The 25172-nt window shown below is 45.9% G+C and overlaps 1 protein-coding gene across 3 annotated transcripts in view; it reads left to right on the top strand.

The window, feature by feature from the left end:
• The window catches only part of slc12a7b (solute carrier family 12 member 7b), a 72530-nt gene that overhangs the window by 3410 nt on the left and 43948 nt on the right, over nt 1-25172 (top strand). The window contains exon 1 of one of the 3 annotated variants that reach the window (XM_062521205.1): nt 11394-11780. The exons of the other annotated variants lie outside the window; for them this stretch is intronic. Within the exon in view, the coding sequence (XP_062377189.1) occupies nt 11669-11780 (112 nt within the window). The 5' untranslated portion in view covers nt 11394-11668. Of the gene's footprint in view, nt 1-11393; nt 11781-25172 lie in introns of those variants that run through there. 3 annotated transcript variants of the gene reach the window in all.

The following is a 25172-nucleotide window of genomic DNA, read 5'->3' as shown; positions in this document are numbered from 1 at the left end:
AACAAGCTAAAAAAGCAAATGTGAAAAGAAATGAAACTGAAATGATGACTTGGTGACTTGCCCATTTGCTCATTTTGGATGTTGCTCATCATTTGAATTTGGTCTCCTTGTCTGGAATAGACATTTCCATTAGGCTACTTAAAGATTTCAGGATTGTGTATGTGTTGCTTGTTTTTCTTGTTGGTGCACATCCCTGTTATTGACCATTAGACCTACTCAAAGGCTTTCCTAAGATCTCTGAGCATCGGAATACCTCTGAAACCGCATGTGTGGAAGACGTGTTTAGGCTACTTCACTGTATGGTTTTGGATACACTATAATGCAAGCAAAGTGCTTTTTGTTTGGTGTTTGTTTGTGGCCACTGGCCAGTACACGTGACCAAATGGGAAGTAGATGGAAGTTGGTGTTGCAAGTCTACTTGCGACTGTACATTTGTTTTGAAATAAGATCCACCCCACTTCATCCCTGCAGTGAGTTAGACAATGATTGTGTTTTCTGCCTGATGCCATGAGTGCATTAGGCTAAGTAATATAATGAGTGGGATTCAGCAGACGGCACTTTTTATCCAAAGCAACAACTTCAGTGAGTTTTGACTGCAGACCGGATAGAGTTCAGGCGTGGTGCCAGAATTCAGGCTTGAGCCATGTACGATGTCAAGAAAGGCTATTCTCTATATTGTCTTGAATGTATTTGATCATTTCAGGCACAGATTTCCTGTCCATCAGCCTTCTGACTGGCGGCATGGCTACCGATGGCTGCTGCTCCACCACAGCATTGAGAGTCCAATCCATCCCCGTCATTGGCTATGGAGATATGAAACTCTTGTCATGGCAGAGCGGCCTCTGGCCTATCAGACTAATTATCCCAATCTGAGAAGGCCTGCCTGCCGTTATTAGGGCTGGATTAGTGCTCTGTGAGAGGGTTACAGGCTTCCCCCGATGGATTGATGAAATATGGTTAAGCTTGCTGTGCCCTTGACATCTCCTGTGTCCTGGCATCTACTACTTATATTAGCACTGCATAGGAAAATGCACTCAGTTCGAATGAGTAGGCATGTCTGTCTTTGTCTTCATCTCCTCTTCCATTGAATGAAGCCTTTTGGGAGTAGCTGTTGCCTACAGATAGCCTAATACTATTGCCAAGGTGTGACAGGTCTGCTTCTGGTTCTGTTGTAGTATTGGTTAGAGTTGAATATTCTCATCTTGCTACATAGTGATTCATTGCCTGTCCTTTGAAGCCTGGGGAATCAGAGAAGGAAACGGCCCCTATGAACAAGGAGTGAATGATTAGGCAGGCCTAAGCAATGCACATAGGCCTAGGTTTTTCGTTTTCCTCTTTCCTGGATACGTTGTTTTGCTGTGGTTTATCTTGTGCTAGCAATAGTAAAATACTTCACATATTTCTGTGTACTGTACAGTACTGATGAGTTATGTTAGATAGTGATGACAAGGACCTTGTTATTTTTATCCTTTAATAGAGAATTTATGACAGGCAGGGTGAGGTGAAGTGTGGATTAATAGGTGATGGCTAGCTGTTGATCGTGGCAGGTGCTTGGACAAATGTGGTGCAAAGGTAGAGAGGGCGAGAGAGAGAGAAGGGGAAAGAGAGAGAAGGAAAAAGAAAGAGCAAGAGAGAGAAGGAAAAGAGAGAGAGCGAGAGAGAAAGAGAGAGAGAGAAAAGGAAAGATCTAAAGAGTATGAGAGAAGTAGGAAGCAATAACAAGGGAGGGTGAATGCAAGAAAGGAGGAGACAAACTATGATTGCAAGAGAAAGCGGTGGATGTGGGATGACCGCAGGAGAGGAGAGCAGAGCAGGCCGGAAGGCAAAATCAAGGCGGAGGGAGAGGGCTTTGAGGAGCGGAGTATCGGATATTGGCTGGAGTCTATTTGGAGTGACCAAGAGTCATAGGCCACAGTCACAGCTGACCACAGCATCTCTCTCTCCTCTCAGCAACTCGCTCTCTTGTCAACAACACGCTTTCTTCTCAACAACACGCCGCTGCCATCTGGGCAAAGCACTCAACAGTCATCTGAGAAGAACACTGTCCAGAGTGAGCCGATCTACTGTATCTAGCTGTGATCTTTAGACTTCAGGGAGCTGATCGGGGCATGTCCCTCCTCTCAACAACACGCTCCAGACATACCTATTCTCAGCTCAACTAGGCATCACCCAGCCACCTGAGCAAAACGGTCCAGCCATCTGGGAATTGCACTGTCCAGTGTGAGCCAATCTACCAAGCTGTGATCTTTAGACTTCAGGCAGCTGACTGAGGAATATCGCTTCTCTCAACAACACACGCCACTCCAGCTATCTCTCTTCTCAACATTTGGCCATCACCCAGGCCATCTGAGATTAGCATTGTCCGGTGTGAGCCGATCTGCCTAACTGTAAGCTTTAGACTCGAGGCAACTGTTTGGCACATATCACTCCTCTCCACAACATGCTGAAGCCATCCGAGCAAAACACTCCAACCATTTGAGCAGAACACACTGGTCAGCGGTGTGATCCGATCTACCTACATTAGCTGTGCTCTTTCGACTCTAGACAGCTGATGAGAGCATCTATCTCCTCTCAATAACACACTCCAGCCATCTCTCCTCTCAACTAATCGCCTCAGCCATCTGAGAAGAACACTGCCCTTTGTGAGCCGATCTATCTAACTGTGCTCTTTAGACGTTTGGCAGCTGAACAACATGCTGAAGCCATCAGGGCAGAATACCGACTACTGTGAGCATATCTATCTAACTGCGTACATCTCTACTCTGCAGATCTGAGGAGTAGTCTTGTTGTCAGGTTAAGACCTTACATTGAGGCAAATCAAGGCTGTCCTCCTCTGCATTGTTGTTCATTTAAAATGTAGATTCCTGCTACCCTGGAAATCCAGAGTTCTCCCGAGAATACAATTTGAATTGTGTCAGCAGGATACTCAGAGCAATGATGCACGTTGCGTTTACCCCAACCATCGGGGGTAACAATTAAATCGGTGTATCTGATATAGGCGGGCCAAAGGCGAGCTAAACTGCTGACGACAACACTGCATCGTTCAAACTCCGTACACATTGGTCGTAGTGTTATCCAGTTGCATCGAAGTCCGGAATCAGTCAGAGTAAACATTGGTCGTACTGTTGTCCAATTGCGTACAGTGATATTTTCAAATGCACGCTTGGTGCCTCCCCTCGAGTTGGGCCATTACATTATTCGTGGCCAGACCCTTAATCTGATAGATTCCAGGGTTTGGTTTACAACCAGGCTATATTCCTGCAGAGATTGCCACTCAAACTAAGATGCCTTCTAAAACATCCCTGAACCGACGTGCACCATTAGTTTGGTGTAAAAGTCTCTCTTTTTTTGTAGATTTGTAGGTTAGGTCGATATGCTAGTTCTGTCTCTTCCTCAGCAGGTCCTACCCCAGGGTCATCTGCAGGCATAAATCCATACTGGTTACCGGTTATTGGTTCCCCTGGAGGGGGGTGCAGTCGGTCCCTAATGATCCTAATGGGCAGGTTTGCTTTGGGTTATGCATCAGAGCCCCTGCTGAGAGAGGCTGTCTATTGATTCTGCCTTTTCACTTAAGAACCAGGAGGCAGATGAATAACAACTGTGCTCATCACACTATGCAATACCAAACCGTAATATGACCGTTATTATGACTAATTTCATTCATTTGCTATTCTTGATGTTTTGTTGATCACATTCTGTCGAGGGTATCGGCTCTGTGTAGATCTTATTTTCTCAGCTCCTGGTTTGATGATACGCTCAGATATGAAGGTTCTCAAGCCTCCTCCTCAGACTGGCTTCTGTTTAGCTCCCCTCAGCTCCTCATGGCAAACTCTGAACTTCTCTCTCTCTCTCTCTCTCTCTCTCTCTCTCATTCTCTCATTCTCTTTCTGTTTAACTTTCATAATAGGCCTCTAGCCTTGGGTTGTGTTCTCTCGACTTGTTTATGCATTTGTCCTCCATGTTGTTAACCTTTCGGAAGGGCTGTTGTGTATTTTTCCACCACACCATACTAATCACGGTGTGGTGGTGGTGGTGACTCATCTTACCCACCATGCCCTCCTGAGACCACAAGCAGCCCCACGGCACCTCAGCTCCACAGCTCCACAGCTCCACGCAAGCCTGTGGCTTGTGGATCGCCAGGATCCCTCCTGAGAGGGGGGTGGGTCGAGACGGGAGTCCCCGAGCGTAACATGGCCCAGGCCTGACTCAGAGGAGAAGCATGGAGAGAAATAAATTAAGTTACGGGCAATCTTTCTCTCTCTGGCCTCGTGTCTGTTTGGCTCTCGTGCACAGTAGACCTTCCTGTGAGCGTGTCTGCATTCTTCAGAGACTCTAACCTCCTTATCAGTGTCTTGCATGCACACAAGCGCAAAAACACACACACACACACACACACACACACACACACACAGACACATACACACACATACAGTACATGCATGCATACATACATACATACATACATATTGTACATACATACACACACACCCACACACATACACACACAAACATACACGCAAATAGACACACACACACACACACACACACACACACACACACTCACAGACAGACAGACAGACAATATCCTGTTGCGTAAGTGATGTGTAAACCCTGGGCTCAGCCCGTACAGTTAGCACCACACCGTGTGTGTACACTTCTTTTCAGTGTCACTATAGCAAAGCTAATGAGATCTTTTGTTGTGCGTTTAAGGCCGGCCTATCCGATGGCTCTGTGGACACTGTCTCTGCGGCCGCTGGAGCCCGTCGACTCATTTTCACACAGGAAACAGGATCCATAGTGTGCGATCGCATGGCTCACCGCCCCGGGGTAATACAGCGCTATATTAACCCCCCAGCAGTGTCCTCCTGATAGGCCGAGCCGATTTTGGCGTTGGTGTGGCGAACGGTTTCAGTCGCTGCTGTGATCCCAGCGGCTCAGCGCAGCGGAGGCCTTTTCAGAGGGTATTGACGGAGAGACAGAGAAGCACTCGCTGTTGACTCGCGCGCGTCTAAACGAGTTAAGACTCTGGCACGAGAAGGTGGGTATTTTGGCCTTGTTAGTTCAATTCCACGCCCGCACGCATGCCTGCATATGCACACGCAACAAGTCACAAACACAGACACACAGAACAACATGGAATCACATGTGGAGTGCTATGTATGCTCATACACACACTTATGCACATGCAGGTGCATGCACATATGTATAGTAACACAAACACAAACACAAACACAAACACAAACACAAATACAAATGCAAATGCAAATGCAAATTCAAACACAAACACAAACACATACAAATATGTCATTCACACAGACACACAGAGCCACATATATACGCACACACACACACACACAGACACACACACACACACGGTCACAAACAGTCACGTATGTGCACAGGCACATACACACACACGCACACACACACCCCGCCCTGGTGCCTGTTTCAGGAAGCCTCTCCCAGCGTCAGCACTGAGTGTGTGGCAGCACCTCGCTCGTCCTGTGTCCTGTGTCCTGTGTCCCGTCACTCACACGGTCAGCGCGGAATTCTCCAGTGGTGCGCCACATTCTGTTGCCACACAGAGAAAAAAAAAAAGCCCCCCGTCACCTGATCTGCTCGTGCTGGTGGCCGCACAGCTGAGCAGCCCCTAACGGCCTTCGCCGGCGGCACGGGGGTCACCACGGCGACATCCGAGCCCCGCGGCATCTGCACTATAAACGCACCAGCGTCCCTTCGTCATCGCCCCGCTTGAAATGATGAGCGCCCGCCTCCCTACCCCCCTAACGTTACGGAACGTTACGGAACCCCCCTGAACCCCCAAGATGCCAAGAATAGTGAGGTTCAGTGTGCGCAGCAGTTTTCATGCCTAGCAGACGTTTTTGTGGAGACATCTAATATGTCTGGTCTGGCCCTCGTAAACCAGTTTCGACAAGTTTTTGAGTGTCTGGTTGTCTCCCAAACCGATGGCCGTCCTCCATCCAACCACCCCTTAGGTCTATTTGAGGAACAGAGAAACGCAACAGGAAATTATTGTACAACACAGCTATTCAGCATTGCCGTGAGAGCGCTCTTGCCTCAGAGTGGGTTGCCCCAGATTTTGCATGCAGTGGTCTGTTAAAGATGGAGGTCAACTCCTATTCAGTCAAAGAAGGTGGAATTTTCCACCTGTAAAATGTCATGGAAATGTAACAATGTGACGGAAAGGGGGTTGTTTTGCTTGGAAACATGGCGGTGTAATGGCGAAATTACATTGCCAGACTTACGCAATCAGATTTATCAGATTCTTTTTTTTCCACCCTTGTTATTTGTAACATTTGTTAATATTTCTGTGCTTGTTTCTGAGTCAATATTACATTAGTTCAAACAGTCATTGTTATTATGCAAGCTTTTTGTGCTACTTCATGTTTAAGTAAGACTACGTTGGCATTTTTGTACCTAATGTAATTTCTCTCACTCTTTTAGTAATACGGTCTTATTTTATGTCTCCACAATTTCTTGAAAACACATTTCCACTTTCAGAAAGTCAGTTTCCAGAATGGCCAGATGGAGGCAGCAGTGCGCTACTTTTTCCTCAAGCTTGCAGAAGTTAGCCAGCAGCAAAAATAGATTTTATATTTACTCATTTCACTGTGGCCTTAAACTGGCTAGAATAAAGATATTTAAAAATGGAGTCTGCAACCTATATGGTGATTCACCCATTATGTATAGCTTATGGAAAAGTACAACCATGGACACTTTACATGGCATTTTACATTTGAGTAGCATAATTGCAGTGGAATATTGATACTCCTAGCCTGAGATGTAATCAAGGGCTTAGAGCTTAACTTAGTTATGATCCATTTGTAGAAATTGGACTCCCCGTAGCCATGATGGAATGGAATGTGGACTAGAGTCTTCAAATAATGTCACTGTACATGCAACCAACATGTTATTTATACTTATGCATACAGTACTTTATCAAACATATGGTGATGTTCTTTCTAAACACAACCTTACACTTGCACACTCTGTTTCTTTATAACTGTCCACATCTCCACTGGACAAGTATTTAAAAGCTTCACATGCTGTTATTGTAATTACTGTGAGATAATTACAATAACAATGAATGTCTTTTATGAAAATGTGTGTATATGTGTTGGGTGGGGGAAGTTGTTGCTTTTTTGGTCAGTTTTTTTTTTATGTAAGGCTTGTTTGTGTGTTCTTTTATGGACCTTGAGTCTGACAAAATAAATGATGATGATGATGATGATGATGATATATCATCACAGATCTTATACTGTAGTACTTGTTTTTCCAGCTTGTCCTTACTCTATGTTCACACCTCCACCGACTTGAGCTTCCAGAGATTCCCAGCTGTCAGCAGCGGAAAATCCGTCTGTGTCACGTTTTGGGCGTCTTGAGCGACTTGAGAAAGTTGAAATTGGCTCAACTTTATGGTAATGAGCTATGACGCGGTTCAGCGACGAACGACTAGCAACGAACATGATCGCTACATAGAATGCTACCACGTCAGAGCAGCCAACGCGTCCAAAGCGTCCAAAGCTTCCCACGGCATCCTTGGCAGGGCATCTAGAGCTTCTTGGAAGCTCAAGTCGGCAGCGGTGTGTACGTATGGTTATACTATGTATCACACTTGTGGTAATGGCAGCTGGATTTCACCAGCTTTGAATGCTTACTCGGCACAATGACTGTAGAGTTGGTTCTCATGTAATATGATCCTATGTGGTGCTCAGCTCTTATCAGGGAACCTCAAGTGACCTCTTTGACCCTTCCACGTCAAGATGGAAATTGTTTATGGCTTGGTGTGAGCCACTATTTTTATTAACTTATTGTGTGTGTGTGTGTGTGTGTGTGTGTGTGTGTGTGTGTGTGTGTGTGTGTACCGGAGGGCAAGGGCTGATTCACAGGCTCTGCCTTTACATCCCACCCTCCACAATCCGCATTCTTAGTTCATAATCTCATCATCGTTAGTAATCAACAGTCATTGTTAGACCAGCCCCTATTCATGACCATGAATTCCCCCCTCCTTCTCTTTCCCTCTCTCTCTCTACCCTCCTAACACCTCATCCCTCCCTTCCCCCACCCTGATGTTGAAACAATTGTTTTCCTCACTGTCAACATCAGATAATAGGGAGGTCCCCTTACCTTGTAAACATCCTAGATAATCTCCCCCCCCCCACACACACACAGACACAAATGCACACGAAAACGCACATGCATTCCTTGAATGCCTTGAATTTATTATGTAATTATTATGTCTGCCATTTTGACACACTGTCACCAGAATGACCCAAAGCAAAGGAAAAGTGCCATGTAGGACAGATCACATAAGGTCATATACGTTTTTTTTTCTCAGAGCTTCTTAACCCTGCAACCAGCCAGACTGGCGTTTATCATGACATTCCAGCTCTTGTGCTTGCAAGTCTGGTCAGCTTTGTGCAGTCCCTGTAGGTCATCGGCCTTGCAGCCATCACCTCACGGATTCAGGGTTAAAAGTCACCACAAGGTCAACCTGCAGTTACGAAACCAGTGATTCTGCCGCCTAGGGTTGTGGCGCAGTGACCTTTGTTTACTTTCTCCTTTTGCTGACATTCATGCATTTGCCTTCGGGTTGCAACACTTTCTCAATCTTGATGTGTTTGCAGTGAAAGCACCCTCTGTTTGAGGTACTTAAAACACTCTCTGTTTGAGTGATGCAGGGCAGGGAGGATAATCTCCTACCTACCGCAGGCGTACAAGAACAAAGACAAACTAATCAGTGCTCTCAAACAGTCACTACACAACAAAGGATATTTGTTCATCTTTGTTTGTGGATAGACTTTTTTTTTTTTTTAATCTGGCACTATGTCTTGTCCTCTGCTTTTTTCCTTTTGTTCAATTTGACGATGAGTTGATGATGAATGAGACTCTGTCAGCAGGTGAAAGGATGTGCTAGCCTAGTGAGCTGGCTTTTTAGACTGCATCTCAAACCGAGAGGCAGAATGCTGTCCCTGGATAACAGGATGCATTAGAAATCCTATCCTCTCCGTCGGATGGATGTCTCCCGATAGCGCCCCAGCTATTCCGGGAGAGGCATTGTGGGACTGTTGTGTCCAGAATAGGGGCTATAGATTCTCTGCAAAGAGATTCGTTTCAAAAGTCTGCAGTGTGGGTCAGAAAATGTCCTCGCAGACAAACACTCTAGAGGACGGCTGCCAGGGCAGTAAACGCTTCAAAATGGCTTGTTGGGTTTTTCTTGTCTCAGGGAAAGATGCGTGGTGGCTCCCAGCATTGTTCTTCTCCTCACTCAGCTCCTGAGCTTGTCCTCTGACTGTCTCTGTCTTTGTCGTCTGGCGTCAGTTTAGAACAGGCTCTTCACTCTCTGAATCAGTTAAGGTCTGATTGGAAATTCCACCAGGTTTATCTGGCACGGCAGCAACAACAAGGCCCCGTTTCTCATTCCTGCTCCTGCTGTTGTTTGGTTCTCTGGTGCTGAAAGATCCTGGAGCTTTTCGGCTTTCCTAGTAGAAGTGCTGCCAAAACTACCAGAGAGGAGGAAGGGACACAATGAACTTTCCGACATAGTTTTTGTCCGAGTTATTCATATCTGTCACAGAAATGGGGTGGAACTGGCTGGTGAAATGCGTTCAGGGTTATTACGTCTAGTAGTCTTTAAAATAAGAGGGGTGGACTTGCTAACCCATGTTTGTTTTGATTTCTCTGCATTACCAGGTTACTTTGTGTGCCTAATATGTTTCAAATTAGATAGATAGAGGCTTTATTGTCTCCAGAGAATAATTGTCACCCTATGTGATGAACTTAACCCTTATGTTGTGATCAAATTAATCAAGAAAGATGGTGAAGACTGAAAAATAGCCCTGAGGTGTAGTCTTGTCTTTGGGACAATCCCAAATTCCCATCGTATGCTCCAGATTCATACTGTAAGCTCCAGATCTTGGATCGAGCCAAGCCTGATGATCATTCCATGTATCGCCTTTAACCAGTGACCACGCATTGCTCGCCAAGTCACTTTCCCAGGAAGAGATAATCATCATCATCATCATCATCATTGTGGAGGTTGATCTGTGCTAAAACCTCAATTAGATGTGCAATTCGCATTCCCAGGACACAGAAACCACATGAGGTCTTGTGGATTGCTAACCTTCACATGAGGTCAAGATCACATGTTCATGTCAATGTCCATGTTTGTTTCCTCTGCATTCAAACATGGGCAGTAATTTGTTTTAGTGCAGAACCAGACAGCACCTGTCCTATTTGTGTACTGTTTACTTTTAGTGTCCATGCAGAATTAGTGTATATCTGGAAGCTTTAGCCTACTGCTTGCTTGAGTGGTTGTGGTTGGCCCAACTTTGTTTATTCACTGCCTATTTACTCATCTCCCACTCTGAAGCCACTCTAAAGCTCTAAAGAAAGTCACCGATTCTTGAACGCAATGTGGCTACCCTAAAATCTTCGGTCGATATATTGTACAGTATACCATTCATTATGTAGTAGGTCATTGAAATGTAGGTTTTTTCGTCAGGGAAAGTCAGGGAAAAGTCCATGTTACATTTGACTTGAGTGGAAAGCCTGGATTAGATGATAGCCTAGTGTCAATAGCCCAATATTTACCCTTGCCCTTAGCACCATCACAATGTGTAACAGAGGGACACTCAAACAGGTAACAGCCACCAGACGTTAATCTCAGCGGAGATGAGATCATCAGCATACAGGCTTTGCTCTCACTGAAATATGACCTCGTCAGTCCTGAAGTGTTGCATTTTGAGCCATCATCATAGGAAACGTGGGTGCTAGCTAGCCACGCCCAACATCTGTTGTCAGTTTAGAGAGTTTGGTCTTTGTGAGGGTCTGTTACGTAACGTTAAAATGTTGTTAGGTCAGTTCTGCTGTCTGTTGTTCGTCTGTGGCCGTGTCTGTGTATGTGTCTTCTCTGATGTCTGTTAGTTTAACGCATGGATCTCAGTTTTCCTACAGTATTGGCAGTGTCCTCTGTGAGTTATGTTTTGGAGTGTGGGTGTGTCTCTCTGTGTTAGTGTGTCTGCATTATGTGTGCTTTGCCGTGAAACTCTGAGTAGTTTATTTCCAGTAGTGGCTGCTGGCATGGTCCTGTCAGTAAGTGGAGGCACTTAAGCTAATCAATCCTGTAGTTTCAGAATGCTGGCAGGATGCGTATTGTGTGTGTGTGAGTGTGCGTGTGTGTGTGTGTGTGTGTGTGTGTCTAAGAGAGCAGCCTGCTTTCTCTCCAGCCGGGACCATCTCTGATAGCAGGAGTGGGAGGCAACTCGCCAGCATGTGTGTGTGTGTGTTTGTGGGGAGGCCGGTCTGTAGGGCGGGGCCCAACACACTCCTTATTAGGACAAGGGCTGGTCACATGAGGCCTCGGTCTCCGAGAGACAGGGGCGAAACGGAGAACTTCGCGGAGCAAGGCTGCGAGAGAAAGAGTGTGTGTGAGAGAGGCAGAGATAGAAAGAGAGAGAGAGTGTGTATGTGTGTGTGTGTGTATATATGAACCAAGCCAAACAAGAAGCGCAGGCATAGGAGAGATAAGGGGGTTTGCAGCGAGGGGGGAAGTGTGTGAGACGTGGTCACACTCTCACACACACAGACACACACACTTAACACACACACACACTGAACACCCAGACTGAGGCGTAGCCGAGGTGGTATGAAAATGCCCACCAGCTTCACAGTAGTCCCGGTGGAGGATGGAGCCAAGTCGTCGCGTGACGACGCCGACGACAACAACGTCCTGCGCGAGGAGGACGAGGACGGCCCAGGTGAGCTCCGCTCTGCTTTTCAGGAACGCCGGGAACGCTGGCTCCCACGTGCCGAGAAACCGAGAGTCGCACAGCTGCAGCCATCCCGGGGGTTGGAAGTTGGAACTTTTCCTGATGTGAATCTAGCAGCTGCTGACCGATAAACGGTTAAATCCGCTCGATAGTAGATCACTATGTTGTGCCTGAAATCTACCAGCAGCGCTGAAATCTACCAGCTTTTCGGCTGGTGGCTGCCTGGCTAGTGTTGCCTCCGGGGTAGTGACCACTGGACTCGACCGGACTCCATTCCCACTCCACGGCTGGCAGCCGTGCTGCTGCTTGCTGACCGCGTTTGTTTTTCTGTTCTCCGTCAGCGTCGTATCTGACAGCAGGCGAGGGTCACGCCTTTCAGGCAGTGTGTGGGGGTTTTACACGCTCGTGTGAGGGAAGGAAGGGGCCTCGCGAAAGGAGTTTTGTATTGGGCTTCTCTTCCTCTCTCTGTGTGTCTCTCTCTCTCTCTGTCTTTTTGCCCTCTGTTTTTTTTTCTTTCTTTCTGTCTTACTTTCTTCATCTCTTTTTTTTCTGCCACTGTCTCTGCTTGTCTCCAGCTTGAATGACTGTAATCATTTGTCCCATAGTTTCTCTCCTCCTCATATATCCTCCTCTACTTCCGTTATTCTCCGCTCTCTTCCGCAAAGCAACAGCGACTAATAAGCGTGGCTAGAGCCCCTCTGATGGAGGGGGCTAGTTAATCACCGTCATTGTCGTTGCTCATCTGACTTGCTACTGCATCTGCCACCTCGGTTTGGTTTGTCGTAAGCCCTGCCCGTCACAGGGCTGTGAAGAACACTCGTCTCCCTGCCAAATCCATTAGAAGCTATACGGCATGTGGTAATTGGCGGAGGTCACTGAGTGTAGGCTGTGCTGTATGCAGCCTTGGTGCCATGTGTTAACTAACTAACTCCTGTGCACCGGAGCTGCCAAACAGTTGTCAGGTTTATGTTTTTCCCTCTTTGTTTCATGAGGCCCCGGCCAATCAGCTTGCCTCTTCTAATTGCCTCCACAGCGTGCAATTATGGCCGAGGTTTTTACGGACTCGTTGAGCGTTACGTAAGCTTGCCGAACTGGCATCGGCTCTCGTGCTTTGTGGTGGGATGTTTTTCCACTCTCTCTCTCTCTCTCTTTCTTTCTCTGACTGTCTCTTGTGAATGCACTCTCTCTTTCTCTCTCTCTTTCTCTCTCTCTCTCTCTCTCTCTCTCTGTCCCGCTCCCTCTCCCTCTCTCCCTCTCCCTGGATGGAATCAAGTGGTCGGAAGTTATTGATCGGCCCCTTCCTGTTGGCTCGAAGTAGAGGGGTGTTGTTCTCCTCCCGTCTACTTGTTGGTCAGACCGACCACAGTCCACAGTCCTCCATTGTCCTTGCCACCTTCTAGAACTTTCTCTTTGATCCAACTCCAGCTCTGTTGGGTCTGCCTTATTTAAAAGCGTTCCATGGAATCACATGGATGCAAATTACATCCGTTACCATGCAAATTCACTTTCAGACATGTCTGCAAGAAACATCACTCGTGTCCTGTACCAAGTTGGCTAAAGGCTCAAATAAAAAGCAGACAGCAGGAACACTGACAGTAGGGGACTATAGTTAATGGCTAAAGGCTCAAATAAAAAGCAGACAGCAGGAACACTGACAGTAGGGGACTATAGTTAATGGCTAAAGGCTCAAGTAAAAAGCGGACAGCAGGAACACTGACAGTAGGGGACTATAGGTTTTTTTTTACTTTGACAAAAAAATAAACACCTCTGAATGCCCCAATAGATGGCCCAGTGGGGGGTCACGTTGTACACAGTGTCTGAGCTCGGGGCCACACAGCGTGGAGACTCTGCGGAAGTTCTTCCTGTCTTCATCTCCGTGCCCGTGTGTCTGAATACACATGCGGCAGGACTGGAGCATCGAGCGCTGGAGCACATCTGGGTCAGATTACCCATGAACTCCAAGAGCGAGGGGGAGGAGGAGGAGGAGGAGGAGGAGGAGGAGGAGAAGGGGAGACAAGCGAGAAATTGAATAACAGGGTAGCCATGAGCCAGTTTAGTCACAGTGTGCACTTTAGCATCCCACGCAATGCTTTTTATAAGGCCATGGCATCGCGTTGGCCCAGCCAAGCTAAACAAGACCAGCTATTTGCTCGTTTGGACCTATCTTTGGAGCCATCATAAGCAGAGGCTTTTAAACTGTTTACATTAGATAAAAGGTGCCTCGGACCTTTTGCATAGTTTTTCTGAAGTACACAATTTTTTTTTTTTTTTAGATATGAATTTGGAAACTCCAAGTGTGAGCTGATTTTAATGTAAGGTTGTGTTGATTAAGATGAGATTGTGCGTTTTTGCAGTCGTAAATGAGGGGTGAACTAAGGGCGGTGGCTCAGTCATGTAGGGGACGGCGATTAGTTAGTTAGTCAAGCTGTCATCATGCTGAAGTTTCAACCAATTTGATTGTGAAAAAGAGGCACTCCCAACAAGACAATTATTCATATACAGCTGCAGCTGACTGCCATTATGAGCAAGAAGCATAGATAGTCATGTGTGGTTTAGAAGTCTGCCACTTTGATGGATGGAGATAATGGGGGCCATTTGAATGTGGTGTGTTGAGTTTTGTGAAATTATGTCTGACATTCTCTGCATGTCTTTGCCTGGAAAAAGGAGTTTAGCCAAACACTTTCATTCCTCCCAGTTGATAAGCCTGGTGGCCCAAGACCCTACTGGTCAATAGTTCATGGCCTCTTTCTCTCGCTGTCATTTCTCATCTCAGTCCTGTTGTAGAAGTGTACCGATAGCTGTACTATACCAACTACACAGATATCGCTGTTTTGTTTTCTCACACACAATATTCATGATCAAATCGAGGGCTGAGAACCAGAGGGGCGTAAGTGACATTTCACCAACTTTACAGGAGAGCCAAAACAAATCTAACTGCTCCTATGTGTTAGCAGTTAAAGACCTTTGGTGTTTTGGATAACTTTATATTATAGATATTTTACTTCTATCATTATGTCAGCTAGAAAGAGCTCATCAAGAGCTTTCAGGTGATATATAACTCAATTTCGACCAGAATGTCACTTACGCCCCTTTGGTTCTCAGCCCTCGAAATATTAATGATCATGATTTAAACAGTTTTTTTACAAAATGCCCCCATGCACACACACACACACACACACACACACACCCTCCTCCCGGCCTAATTGGAGTGTGTGATTTTTACTGGGCTCCTGGCAGTGAAGGTATACTCCCTCAGCCCCCGCAGCCACTATGGGGTTACACTATGGGGTGAATCTGATAGGGCAGGAGGTGCGCTCAAGGGGATCACATCTGATAGGGCAGGGGTGGGCTTCAGGGGGCTGTTGGGACACCTCCGGTTGGCATGATAACGTTCCTACCGGGAGTAACTATATCATTGAACACAGCCTCTGTGGATAAACCATCGTGTGTGTGTGTGTGTGTGTGTGTGTGTTTTAAGTGTCACCTTAACCTGTTTATCCAGCCCTGGAGCTTCCTAAATGTGCCTTTTAAAGTGTGACTAGATTCCTAAGACTGGCCTTGCACCTGCAGCTGTTGTTTTCGTTGTTGTCATTTAACTCCAGGTTGTTGCAGTTAACCGAACAGTATATGACTATTGTATGTGTGTGTGCGTATGTCTTGTGTGTCTGTGTGTGTTTGTGTGTGTGTGTCTGTGTGTGTGTGTGTGTGTGTGTGTGTGTGTGTGTTGTTGTTTACCTCTATCTCATGGCGGTTAAACCCCACTAACAGTCCTCAGCTCCTGTGTGTGTGTGTGTGCATGTGTTTGTGTGTGTGTGTGTGTGTCCAGACAGAGGTCCCCATCACACAGCCAGATGGGCCTCAGGGTACAAGCTGTTTCCCCCATTAAAAGGCCGAATCTGTCTGTATCTACGCGCCTGTGCTCTGTCTCTGTGAGCGGATACAAAAGGATACAAAAGGCCGCCATTCATTCAGAAGAGTGTAGAGCCCCGGCAGATTGGCTGTGCGTGTGTGTGGTTGGGGGTGGCTCTGGGTTCAGTTCTAAGCACGAGGGGTTAAGCCACACTGAGCTCATTCATCATCACACTGGGCCGAAAGGGAAGCACTTAGTCAAAACTTGCTTGTTTTTTTTTTTTGTTTCTGGGTTTCTGTTGTTTGTTGTTTCTCTATCCTGGTTGTCCCTCTGTCCTTCCTTTTCTTCTCTCTTCTCTTTCCTTCTCTCTTCTCTGCCCTTTCCTTTTCTTTTTTCCTCTTCTCTATTCTTTTGTGCCCTTCCCTTCTGTCCTCTTCTCTCTTCTCCTCTTCTTTTTCTTCTCTTTTCTCCTCCTCTCTTCTTCCCCCTTCACTTCTCTTCTCTTCTTTTCCCTCTCTTTCTTTACACTTCTCTCTTCTCTTCTCCTCTCTTCTCTTTCCTTCCCTCCTCTCCACTTGTCTTCTTTTTCTTCTCTTCTCTATTCATTCCTACTCTTCCCTTCTACCCTCTTCTCTCCTCTCCTCTTCTTTTCTCTTTACTTTTCTCCTCTCCTCTTCTTTCCTCTTCTTTTCTCTTCTCTCCTCTCCCCTCCTCCCTTCCCTTTCCTCTCCTCTTTTTTCTCCTTTCCTCTTCTTTCCTCTTCTCTTCTCTTCTCTCCTCTCTTTCCTCCCCTTCTTTTTCATTCCTACTCTTCCCTTCTACCCTCTCCTCTCCCTTCCTTTCCTTTTCTCTCCCCTTTTCCCCTCTCCTCTTCTCTCTTCTCTACTCTTCTGAAATGGTTTAAGTTATTGTGAACTCTTTGTGGTTTTGATTCGGTGGTAGCGCAAAGTGGGATGAGGACGCAGGGAGAGTGTGTTTGTGTCTGTGTGTGTGTGTCTGTGTGTGTGTCTGTGTGTGTGTCTGTGTGTGTGTCTGTGTACGTGTATGTGTGTGTGTGTTCTGAGCACACATGGTTCCCAGGCCTTTGTTGACATCCCCAGTGTTTCAGTGGTGCAGGCTGATAACAGGGAGAGCAGGATTGTGAAATCCACCCTACAGCAGTGTGTTTGTGTGTATGTGTGTGTGTGTGTGTGTGTGTGTGTGTGTGTGTGTGTGTGTCTATTATGCACATTTTATGAGAGAGAATCACAAGTGGAGCATGACTATCCTGCGTGTGGAATATGTGGAAATGGGACAGGGGACAGTTTGTGTGCATGAAGAAAATCACATTTTGGGGAAAAAAGTCACCATTTTGCCTTCTCTGATGGCAATCACATGTACACACATCTATATACTCACACATACAGTATGTTCACACTCACACTCGTGTCACTTACACATCCACAAAAAAAAATACCTTCAAAAGTTTTGTTTTAGTATTTCTTTGTGAAGTGAAATGGAACCATCCAGAGATTTAAAGAACCATTTAAGCACCTTGAGTGTAGTGACAATGCAGTGGTGTCCTCGGGGGGGGGGGGGGGGGGGGGGGGGGGGGTTTGGCAGTGGCATGGACTCTGTGTGCCGTTTACCCTCCAACATTACTCAAGCCAGCTGAGGCAACCATAGACCAGTTCATAATAGAGGCCCACAGTCTAACACACACACACACACACACATGCATGGAGTGCTCATACACCGCATAGGAAGACGAGGTCCATACACACACACACACACACACACAAACAGACCAAGATGTTTCATTTTGTTTTGGATGGATTGGAATGAACCAGTCCGCCTCTAACAGACACCGGTTAAACAATCTGGGGTGCATCTGGAATAGTTTTTCTTTTTGTTTGTTTTTGTTTGTGTGTGTGTGTGTGTGTGTGTGTGTGTGTGTGTGTGTGTGTGTGTGTGTGTGTGTGTGTGTGTGTGTGTGTGTGTGTGTGTGTGTGTGTGTGTGTGTGTGTGTGTGTGTGTGTGTGTGTGTGTGTGTGTGTGTGTGTGTGTGTGTGTGTGTGTGTGTGTGTGTGTGCGTTCTCTCTGGAATTGTTTTGGTAGACTGTGTAGTTGTAATAATAGGCACTGTATAACTGAGTTGTGGTGGTAGACCGTGTCTAACAGGGAGGCTACACCGGGTCTACAACTGAAGTGCTCCGTGCGTAGAGTGTAATAATAGTTTTAATAGACTGACTGATCACATTTGTTTTCAAATGTACGCGCTGCTATCACCTCTGGTGACGACAGTTCCATTGATTAGACGGACGTAGCGCTTTAGTTACAGTACGTGCCCAATATAGCCTGTCAGTAACAGCAGGGTGGAGTGATAAAGTGCGTAACTCGAGTTGATTGAGTTGGAGTAGGATGAGGACTTCTTCTTTTCTTTTCTTCTGTTTGTGTTTTTGTCACTTTGTCTCACGCTTTCACACACGCCCTAACTGTCGCACAGCTATACATGTATACATACACGCACACAGGAACACATTCTCACTCACACACAAACACACACACACACACACACTCACACATCCACCTCATGCATCCTGTTTCCTGGCCAGTTTGCCCACCCTCTGATCTCACTCTGGGCTGCCCACCATGTGCCTGAACTGATAAGACCCCGTGTATGTGTGTGGGTACGTGCACATTTATGTGTCAGTGTTGCTAGGTCACGTGAGGAAAAACAAGCAGTAGCTCCCTGAAAATAAGCCCAAAAGACGTGACCCAAGACCAGATAGTTAACATCCTCTCCACGAACCCCTGACGTTACATTTCTGGGCCAGTCATGTTATAGTTATAATTAGCAGACTATGGCAATATACTGTGTGTGTGTGTGTGTGTGTGTGTGTGTGTGTGTGTCTGTGTGTGTGTTTTTTCCCTCCATTCTTGAGCGTTACTGACATGGCTCAACTTTAGTTCCTCATTAGAGGAAGTGGATCCTCTACTATGACCTATGAGTCAGACCCATGAGAGTTACGGGGTCCCCTGCTGGACTGGAGGTGATAAAACATGTCTCCTTCCTCTCAAAGACATTACTTGAAAACATGCCTGTATGCATAGAACAGTAGAGCATAGAATACATATGATGTGAAGTGTGGCGGTGGTAGCATAGTGCTTTGGGAGCTGGGCTAGCATGCAGTAGCCTGAAAACGTATGGGTTCAATTCCTGGCTTCCACTGTTGTGCCCTAGACCAAGGCACTGACTTAACCCCAAGTTGCTCCTGGGACAATGTAGTGCCTTGTGATAGAAATGCCATATGCAAGTCACTTTGGAAGAAAAATGTCTGCTAAATGAACACATGTAAATGCAATTGCATGTGTAAAAGAGGGGGAAAGAACGGCCTCCAGCCCTGTGCGAGGTGTTGGGTGTGATTAACTTTGGGATTAAGCTGTAAAAGGTGTCTGGGCCTCCAGGCTGATTGTGCGCAGATGGCTGCTGTGTGTTTTGAGCATGCAGGATGTGAACTGCTTCTTCACACACCTCATTCTAGTTAATGAGGGCTAACAGTTAGCAGGTAGTCAGGAAGTGTCATAAAGATCCCTCTCTTTCTCTTTGTTTCTCTCCCTCTCTCTTTCTCCCTCTCTCAGTCTCTCTCTTTCTTGCTCTCTCTGTATCTCTCTTTTTCTTTTTCCTTCTCCCTCTCTCTCTCTCCGTCTCTCTTTCTCGCTCTCTCTGTATCTCTCTTTTTCTTTCTCTTTCTCTCTCTCTCCTTCTCTTTCCCTTTGTCTGTCTCCCTCTTTCTCCCTCTGAGCTGTACATGGGTTATGTCACTGGCACTTGTCTCTCAACTCATAGATGTTATCTTTCACCTTCATCCCTCTCTTCCTTGCCTTGCCATTTCTCTATCTCTGTAGGTTTCTCAGGCTTTCTATTCTTTTTTTTCTTTTTTCTTCCCGTCTCTGTATTTCATTGGCAGCCATGAGTCTGTCATCAGCAAACATCTGGAAGAGGAGAGGCACTCCTCTTTTCTCTCTCTAATCTCTCTCTCTCTACTACTTTTCCTCCCCCGCTCCTCATCTGGAGGAGGAGAGGAACTCCTTCACTCTTGAGCCCCCTCCCCCATCACACACGCACACACACACACACACCTCATCTGGAGTGGGAAAGGAACTCCTTTTCTCTTACTCCCTCTCTGTCTCTCCCTCTCACCCCTCCTCACCTCTGTCTCTCTTTTCTCTCCACCCCTCTGTGTGTCTCAGCGTGAAAACACAGCTCTCTCTCTCTCTCTCTCTCTCTCTCTCTCTCTCTCTCTCTCTCTCTCTCTCTCTCTCTCTCCTCCTCTGCTTATCTTGGAGGCTCCAGCGTGACCCAAACCTCGCCAGGTTCACAGAGTTCATGTGTGCCTGCCCTCCCAGCGTTGGTTACCACACGCTCGCCACAGCCAGGACTGCGCAACTGCAGCGCTGTCGTTTATGAGACAGCAAACCCAGACCACGCTCCTCTCGGACATTCAAATATGTGGCCAGTACATACAAGGACAATAAATTATATTATATATACCTTGCTTTGGACTGTTGCAGTGTGGCAGGCGTGCTGATATTCTATAGTGCCCTCAGTGCATGCAGTAGATACACGGTTGTATATGGTCAGGCTGTACAGATATATGGGTACTATACTGTTGATATACATAATGATATGTATATTGATCATATTGTAGATGTTGTGGACAATGGACATGGACTCAAATGAATCCTCTCTCTATTAGTGGTCTTTGGTTTAGGGGTGCAGGGCATGATGACACCTGTCCTTTAAAATAGACGTACACTCCAACGACTAAAACCATGTTAAACTTTATTCCTGCGACTCGTCAGTGAGCAGGCTCTCCTGACTCTACAAGTTAAATAGCTCCGTTGTGTCAGTACATGCAGTCTGTTTTGTTATATATAAATAAAATTAATTTAAAAATAAATTAATTAATTAATTCATAAAACAACACCTTGCCACCAGCTATCGAAATAGCCTACTTCCTCCCTGTTGACCATTCTTCATAAGCAAAGATAGATGGACAGAGTAAGAAGAAGATGGAGCTAGAGGAGTTGAGGAAGAAAGGACAGAATGTTGTCGATGAAGGTGCTCAGTTCCTTAATGCAAAATCCTAGTTGGTATATTTTAAGTCTCCAGCAAATTACTTAAACACAGTAGAGTGGATTAAACCTGGTCTCTTGAAGTCCTAGTTGGTATATTTTAAGAGCAGCTCAGTGAGTTATGGTTGAAAGTGCACTGTTGCTTTTTTACTTCAGTCATATCTTGCAGTGTGTTTGCAGAGTCAAGGTCCACTATGAAGCGCCAGGGCAACCACCGTCTCTGTCTACCTGCGTTGGTGTGTGTTTGTGTGTTTTTATTTGCATGAGTGTTAAGCTGATTCATTAGTGCCATTACATCAGGAGGAAATTGCTTCCTCTTCTTTATAGGCCTGAGAGAGAGAGAGAGAGAGAGAGAGAGCAGGAGAGGCAGAGAGAGAGAGAGAGAGAGAGAGAGAGAGAGAGCAGGAGAGGCAGAGAGAGAGAGAGAGCAAGAGAGGCTGAGAGAGAGAGAGAGAGAGAGAGAGCACCTGGATCCCAGTGGAGATAAATAAGATCAAAAAAAAATATTTATCAGAGACCATCACCAGCAACATGATCTGGGCTGAGGAGACCGTGTTTTCCCCTCCCGTAAGACTGCTGTCGACCACCCTCTTGTGCTGCTAAGTTTATGTATCTCCTTCTCACTGCAGCCCTGTTGTTTTGCAGTCATTGGGTCTGTTCATTATACATTGTTTTAAAATCACTGCAGCTGGTGTCAATTAGGCTGTGGTCGGACTCCAGCCTAAGGAGGGGAGTAGGGAGAGAAAGAGGGAGAGGGTTTTTCATGGCTGTATTGCATCACAGTGCCCCCCTCTGGAGAATTTTGGTATTGTTTACTTTTGTTGCGACCTTCATTCTCATGTCAGATTTGCCATACCTGTGCAATGATTCAGATTTTTATTGACTTTTTTTGTCTATACAGACAATTATTTTCTTCATAATAATAGTACTTGTATGATAGAACATTCAAGACCTCATATGTGTGTCTATGTTTTGTCAAACTGAAAGTAGACAAATAAATCATGTCTTGTTCTTGTGAGTGAGTCACATGAACAAATTCTACTGACTGTCGAAGAACTGAGGAAGTGTGATCAGTAAAATTCAGTTTATAGGTGACTGAAACCTCTCTTGAAGAAATATCAGGTCACAAGTTATCACCACACTAATGATGACAGCTAAAGATGAGTTACCTTTTGCAGTCATTTATCTAACAGTACACCAGGAGAAGGAATATTGTATTCAGCATGAAAAGCTGCATGGTAGTTGTGCCCATTCCTGGTAGTGTAATCAAGCTCTGTTAGTAGAGGCGTATTTTCTAAGGAACTGTTCAGAGAAATCAATACTGCAGTAGACAAACTGAAATTTGATATACTTTGGCAGTGACTGAGTGATGAAGACGTTTTTTCTTTAGGAAAGACATGATATGATACACACACACACACACACACACACACACACACACACGCACACACGCACACACACAAGCTCCAGCTCCTGCAGCCGTGCACAGCGCTGTCTGTATGCTCAGGTCCATGCTTAGCTCTTCAGATTTCTGTCAGGATTTGACCCCGCCTCTTGGCTCGCACACGCCCACACACACTTCCCCCGCACTCACACCCGCCCCCTCACACACACACACACACATACACACACATACACACACACATACACACACACATACACGCCGCTCAATCCTGGAACTGCTGTTATGTAAGCAGAGCTGTGTTTCACCTGAAGGCTTTGCTCAGCTTAAAAGCTCCTAAAGTCCCACAGTCCTGACTGACAGGACTGTCCTGACCACAGCACACCTGCCCCCTCCCACCAAATATCAACATTTAGGAACATTTTAGCGCTCATATCCAGAGTAGTGCTTAAAACTCAGAAGTCGTCACATTTAAATAAGACCTCATTAGACTCACAGTAGACCAGGTGTTTACAACAAACTAAAATTGTTTCAGACAATATTGTCAACAGCAAACTTCCCGTAGCAAGAAAACGTTTATTTTATTTTATTTTTTTATTTTTTTTTAAAGCTGTTAAAAACATAACAATTCAGAGCCAGCGCAGACCTGACATTACAAAACAGAGGCAGCTTTCATAACCCCAAAGCCAGCCCAGCCCAGCCCGGCCCAGCCCAGAACATGCAGTCCGAGTACTCCGTCTGCGGCCCTGTCTGAGGTCCATGTGTGTGGGGTGATGCCAGCCCGAGTGCCCAGCTCGTGTACACAAGCAGTCCAAACTGAAGAGCACACACACACACACACACACACACACACAGCAATCTGCTGATGTCTCTGCCAAGTGTGAAGCGCTCCGCATATAGACGCTGGCATGAGCGTGCCCACATTTTCACTTGTCACTTGCCCGCGCACACCACCAGCGCTGACATTTGTAACTGACAAGCACTTCGTAAACAATGGGCTTTATTAAGCGACTGCGGACAACAACAGAGCTGGATCCTAATCGACACGGCGGTGGCAGCGAACTTTGACGCTGGTGTGCAGGGGTGTATTGAAAACAATGGAATCTAATATAATCAAATATGTCAATCTAATCTAATATGTCAAAAGCCAAGTGCGTCATACTGATGTTACCGCCTATGTCACATCAGGCCCGGACCTGGCCCACATCTGCTGTCTGTGTAATAAACTTTCTTTAATGAGCATAATGTATTAGCCACTTAGGTTTTAAATGTGTGGAGTCTATTTAATACACATGACTCTGACCAACCAAAGTTGTGCATACATGTCTTTACTACAGTATGTAGGCTACTATACTGTCTGTGCATGTACAAGTGATAAATAAAATCTCTTGAATCCTCCTGTCCTTCTGTGTGGACGGAGACAATGAGAGTGCAAAATGGAGGCCTCTCCCTCAAAGCCTGATATAGTGACTGCCTTCGGGCCTCAACGCAGCGAATGAACAGGGTGTAGCCGAGCCATCAACAGTCAGCGCAGTGAAACGTTTTGTCTGGTTTGCTTTATATAAGGAGCGGATTTGTCTTATCCCATTAAGTGATTACTGGCCGGTCAGTCCACATGGCGTGGACATTACTGATTGATCCGCAATCGATCTCTTGCGCTAGCGGCACTGTAGCCATGTCACATGGTCATTTGTGACTTACTTTGTGCCATCACACCTGAGGCGTTCGGGGTTCCCTCGTTAAGAGCATACTTTGGGAGGATCGATCCGCAGTTCATGTATCAACCAGTGTAATGTAGGTCCATACACATTATCTGCAATTTTCTTTTTGTCTATATCAGTGATCGAAATGAACCAGAGAACACGGAATGATGTCATCTAAGCAAGTTTTTTTATTATTATTTATTTCATTTATTTAGTGTTTTTAACAATAGAACAGATAGCTATTTTTTTCGTCCAAACAATAGAGCAAGATTACTTCCTGATGACTAAACGGATTGATCCACTGCTCGTGACCACTCCCAGGATGTGATGGATCAGAGTGGTCCGTGTCACAGTATTTTACCCAGGGGCCCTTTGGGCTGTCTGAGGCGGTGGATGGAGGATGCTGATTGGTGGCCGTGATCTTAAGGAGGGATTAGTGGAGACAAACGCCTAACAAGGCTTACACACACATACACACACACACACACACACACACACACACACACACACACTGCTGGACCATGTGGCTATACCCACCAATAGCATGGAGTACTCTTCTTTGAATTATGTGTTGTGTGTGTGTGTGTGTGTGTGTGTGTGTGTGTGTGTGTGTGTGTGTGTGTGTGTGTGTGTGTGTGTGTGTGTGTGTGTGTTAAATAAGTGTCAACATTTTTTACAAACCTTTTATGCTCTTACTGAAGGACTCCTAGACCTGTATACCTCATAGTGCACAAACATAAATTGCACCTGAACTATCACTGAGGATAGTTCATAGTCATTAGCAGTCTATTGTATTAGCCCAATATATGGACAAGCTAATCTATAAATGCAAATCAAACGTTGTTGTTGAGTTATTGGTTAGTTTTTCCTCCTTAGCTTTATTTAATGAAGAATGCAGCATGAGGTTTTGCAAACATTCAGTCTGTGACTGTGAAGAGAGATGGGAGAACTCACTGTAGTCATTTCAGTCAGGAACTTACTCAATCATACTTGGGCTTGTGAAACAGCTCAGCTGATGTCTGCTTTCAGTTTTGGGGAGTTTTTGTCATTTTGGACTTTTTTGTGGTTTTGTGGAGGATGGTCTAGAAGAATCTCCCACATTGCTTGCAGCGTCTACTACGCCTTTGGGATGTACGTGTGTGTGTGTGTGTGTGTGTGTGTGTGTGTGTGTGGGAGGGAGAGAGAAGGACGAGCTGTTGTGTGTGTGTGATCCGTCTAAAGACTAGTGGTGTGTGAAGGAGGTGTAAAGTGTGCAGGTACGTTTGTACAGTAGGTGTGTAATGGAAGCCAAGTGGTACGATAGCTGC

Source organism: Sardina pilchardus, chromosome 19 (genome assembly GCF_963854185.1).
Source record: "Sardina pilchardus chromosome 19, fSarPil1.1, whole genome shotgun sequence".
Taxonomy (NCBI): domain Eukaryota; kingdom Metazoa; phylum Chordata; class Actinopteri; order Clupeiformes; family Clupeidae; genus Sardina; species Sardina pilchardus.
This window is presented reverse-complemented; position numbering and strand designations above follow the sequence as displayed.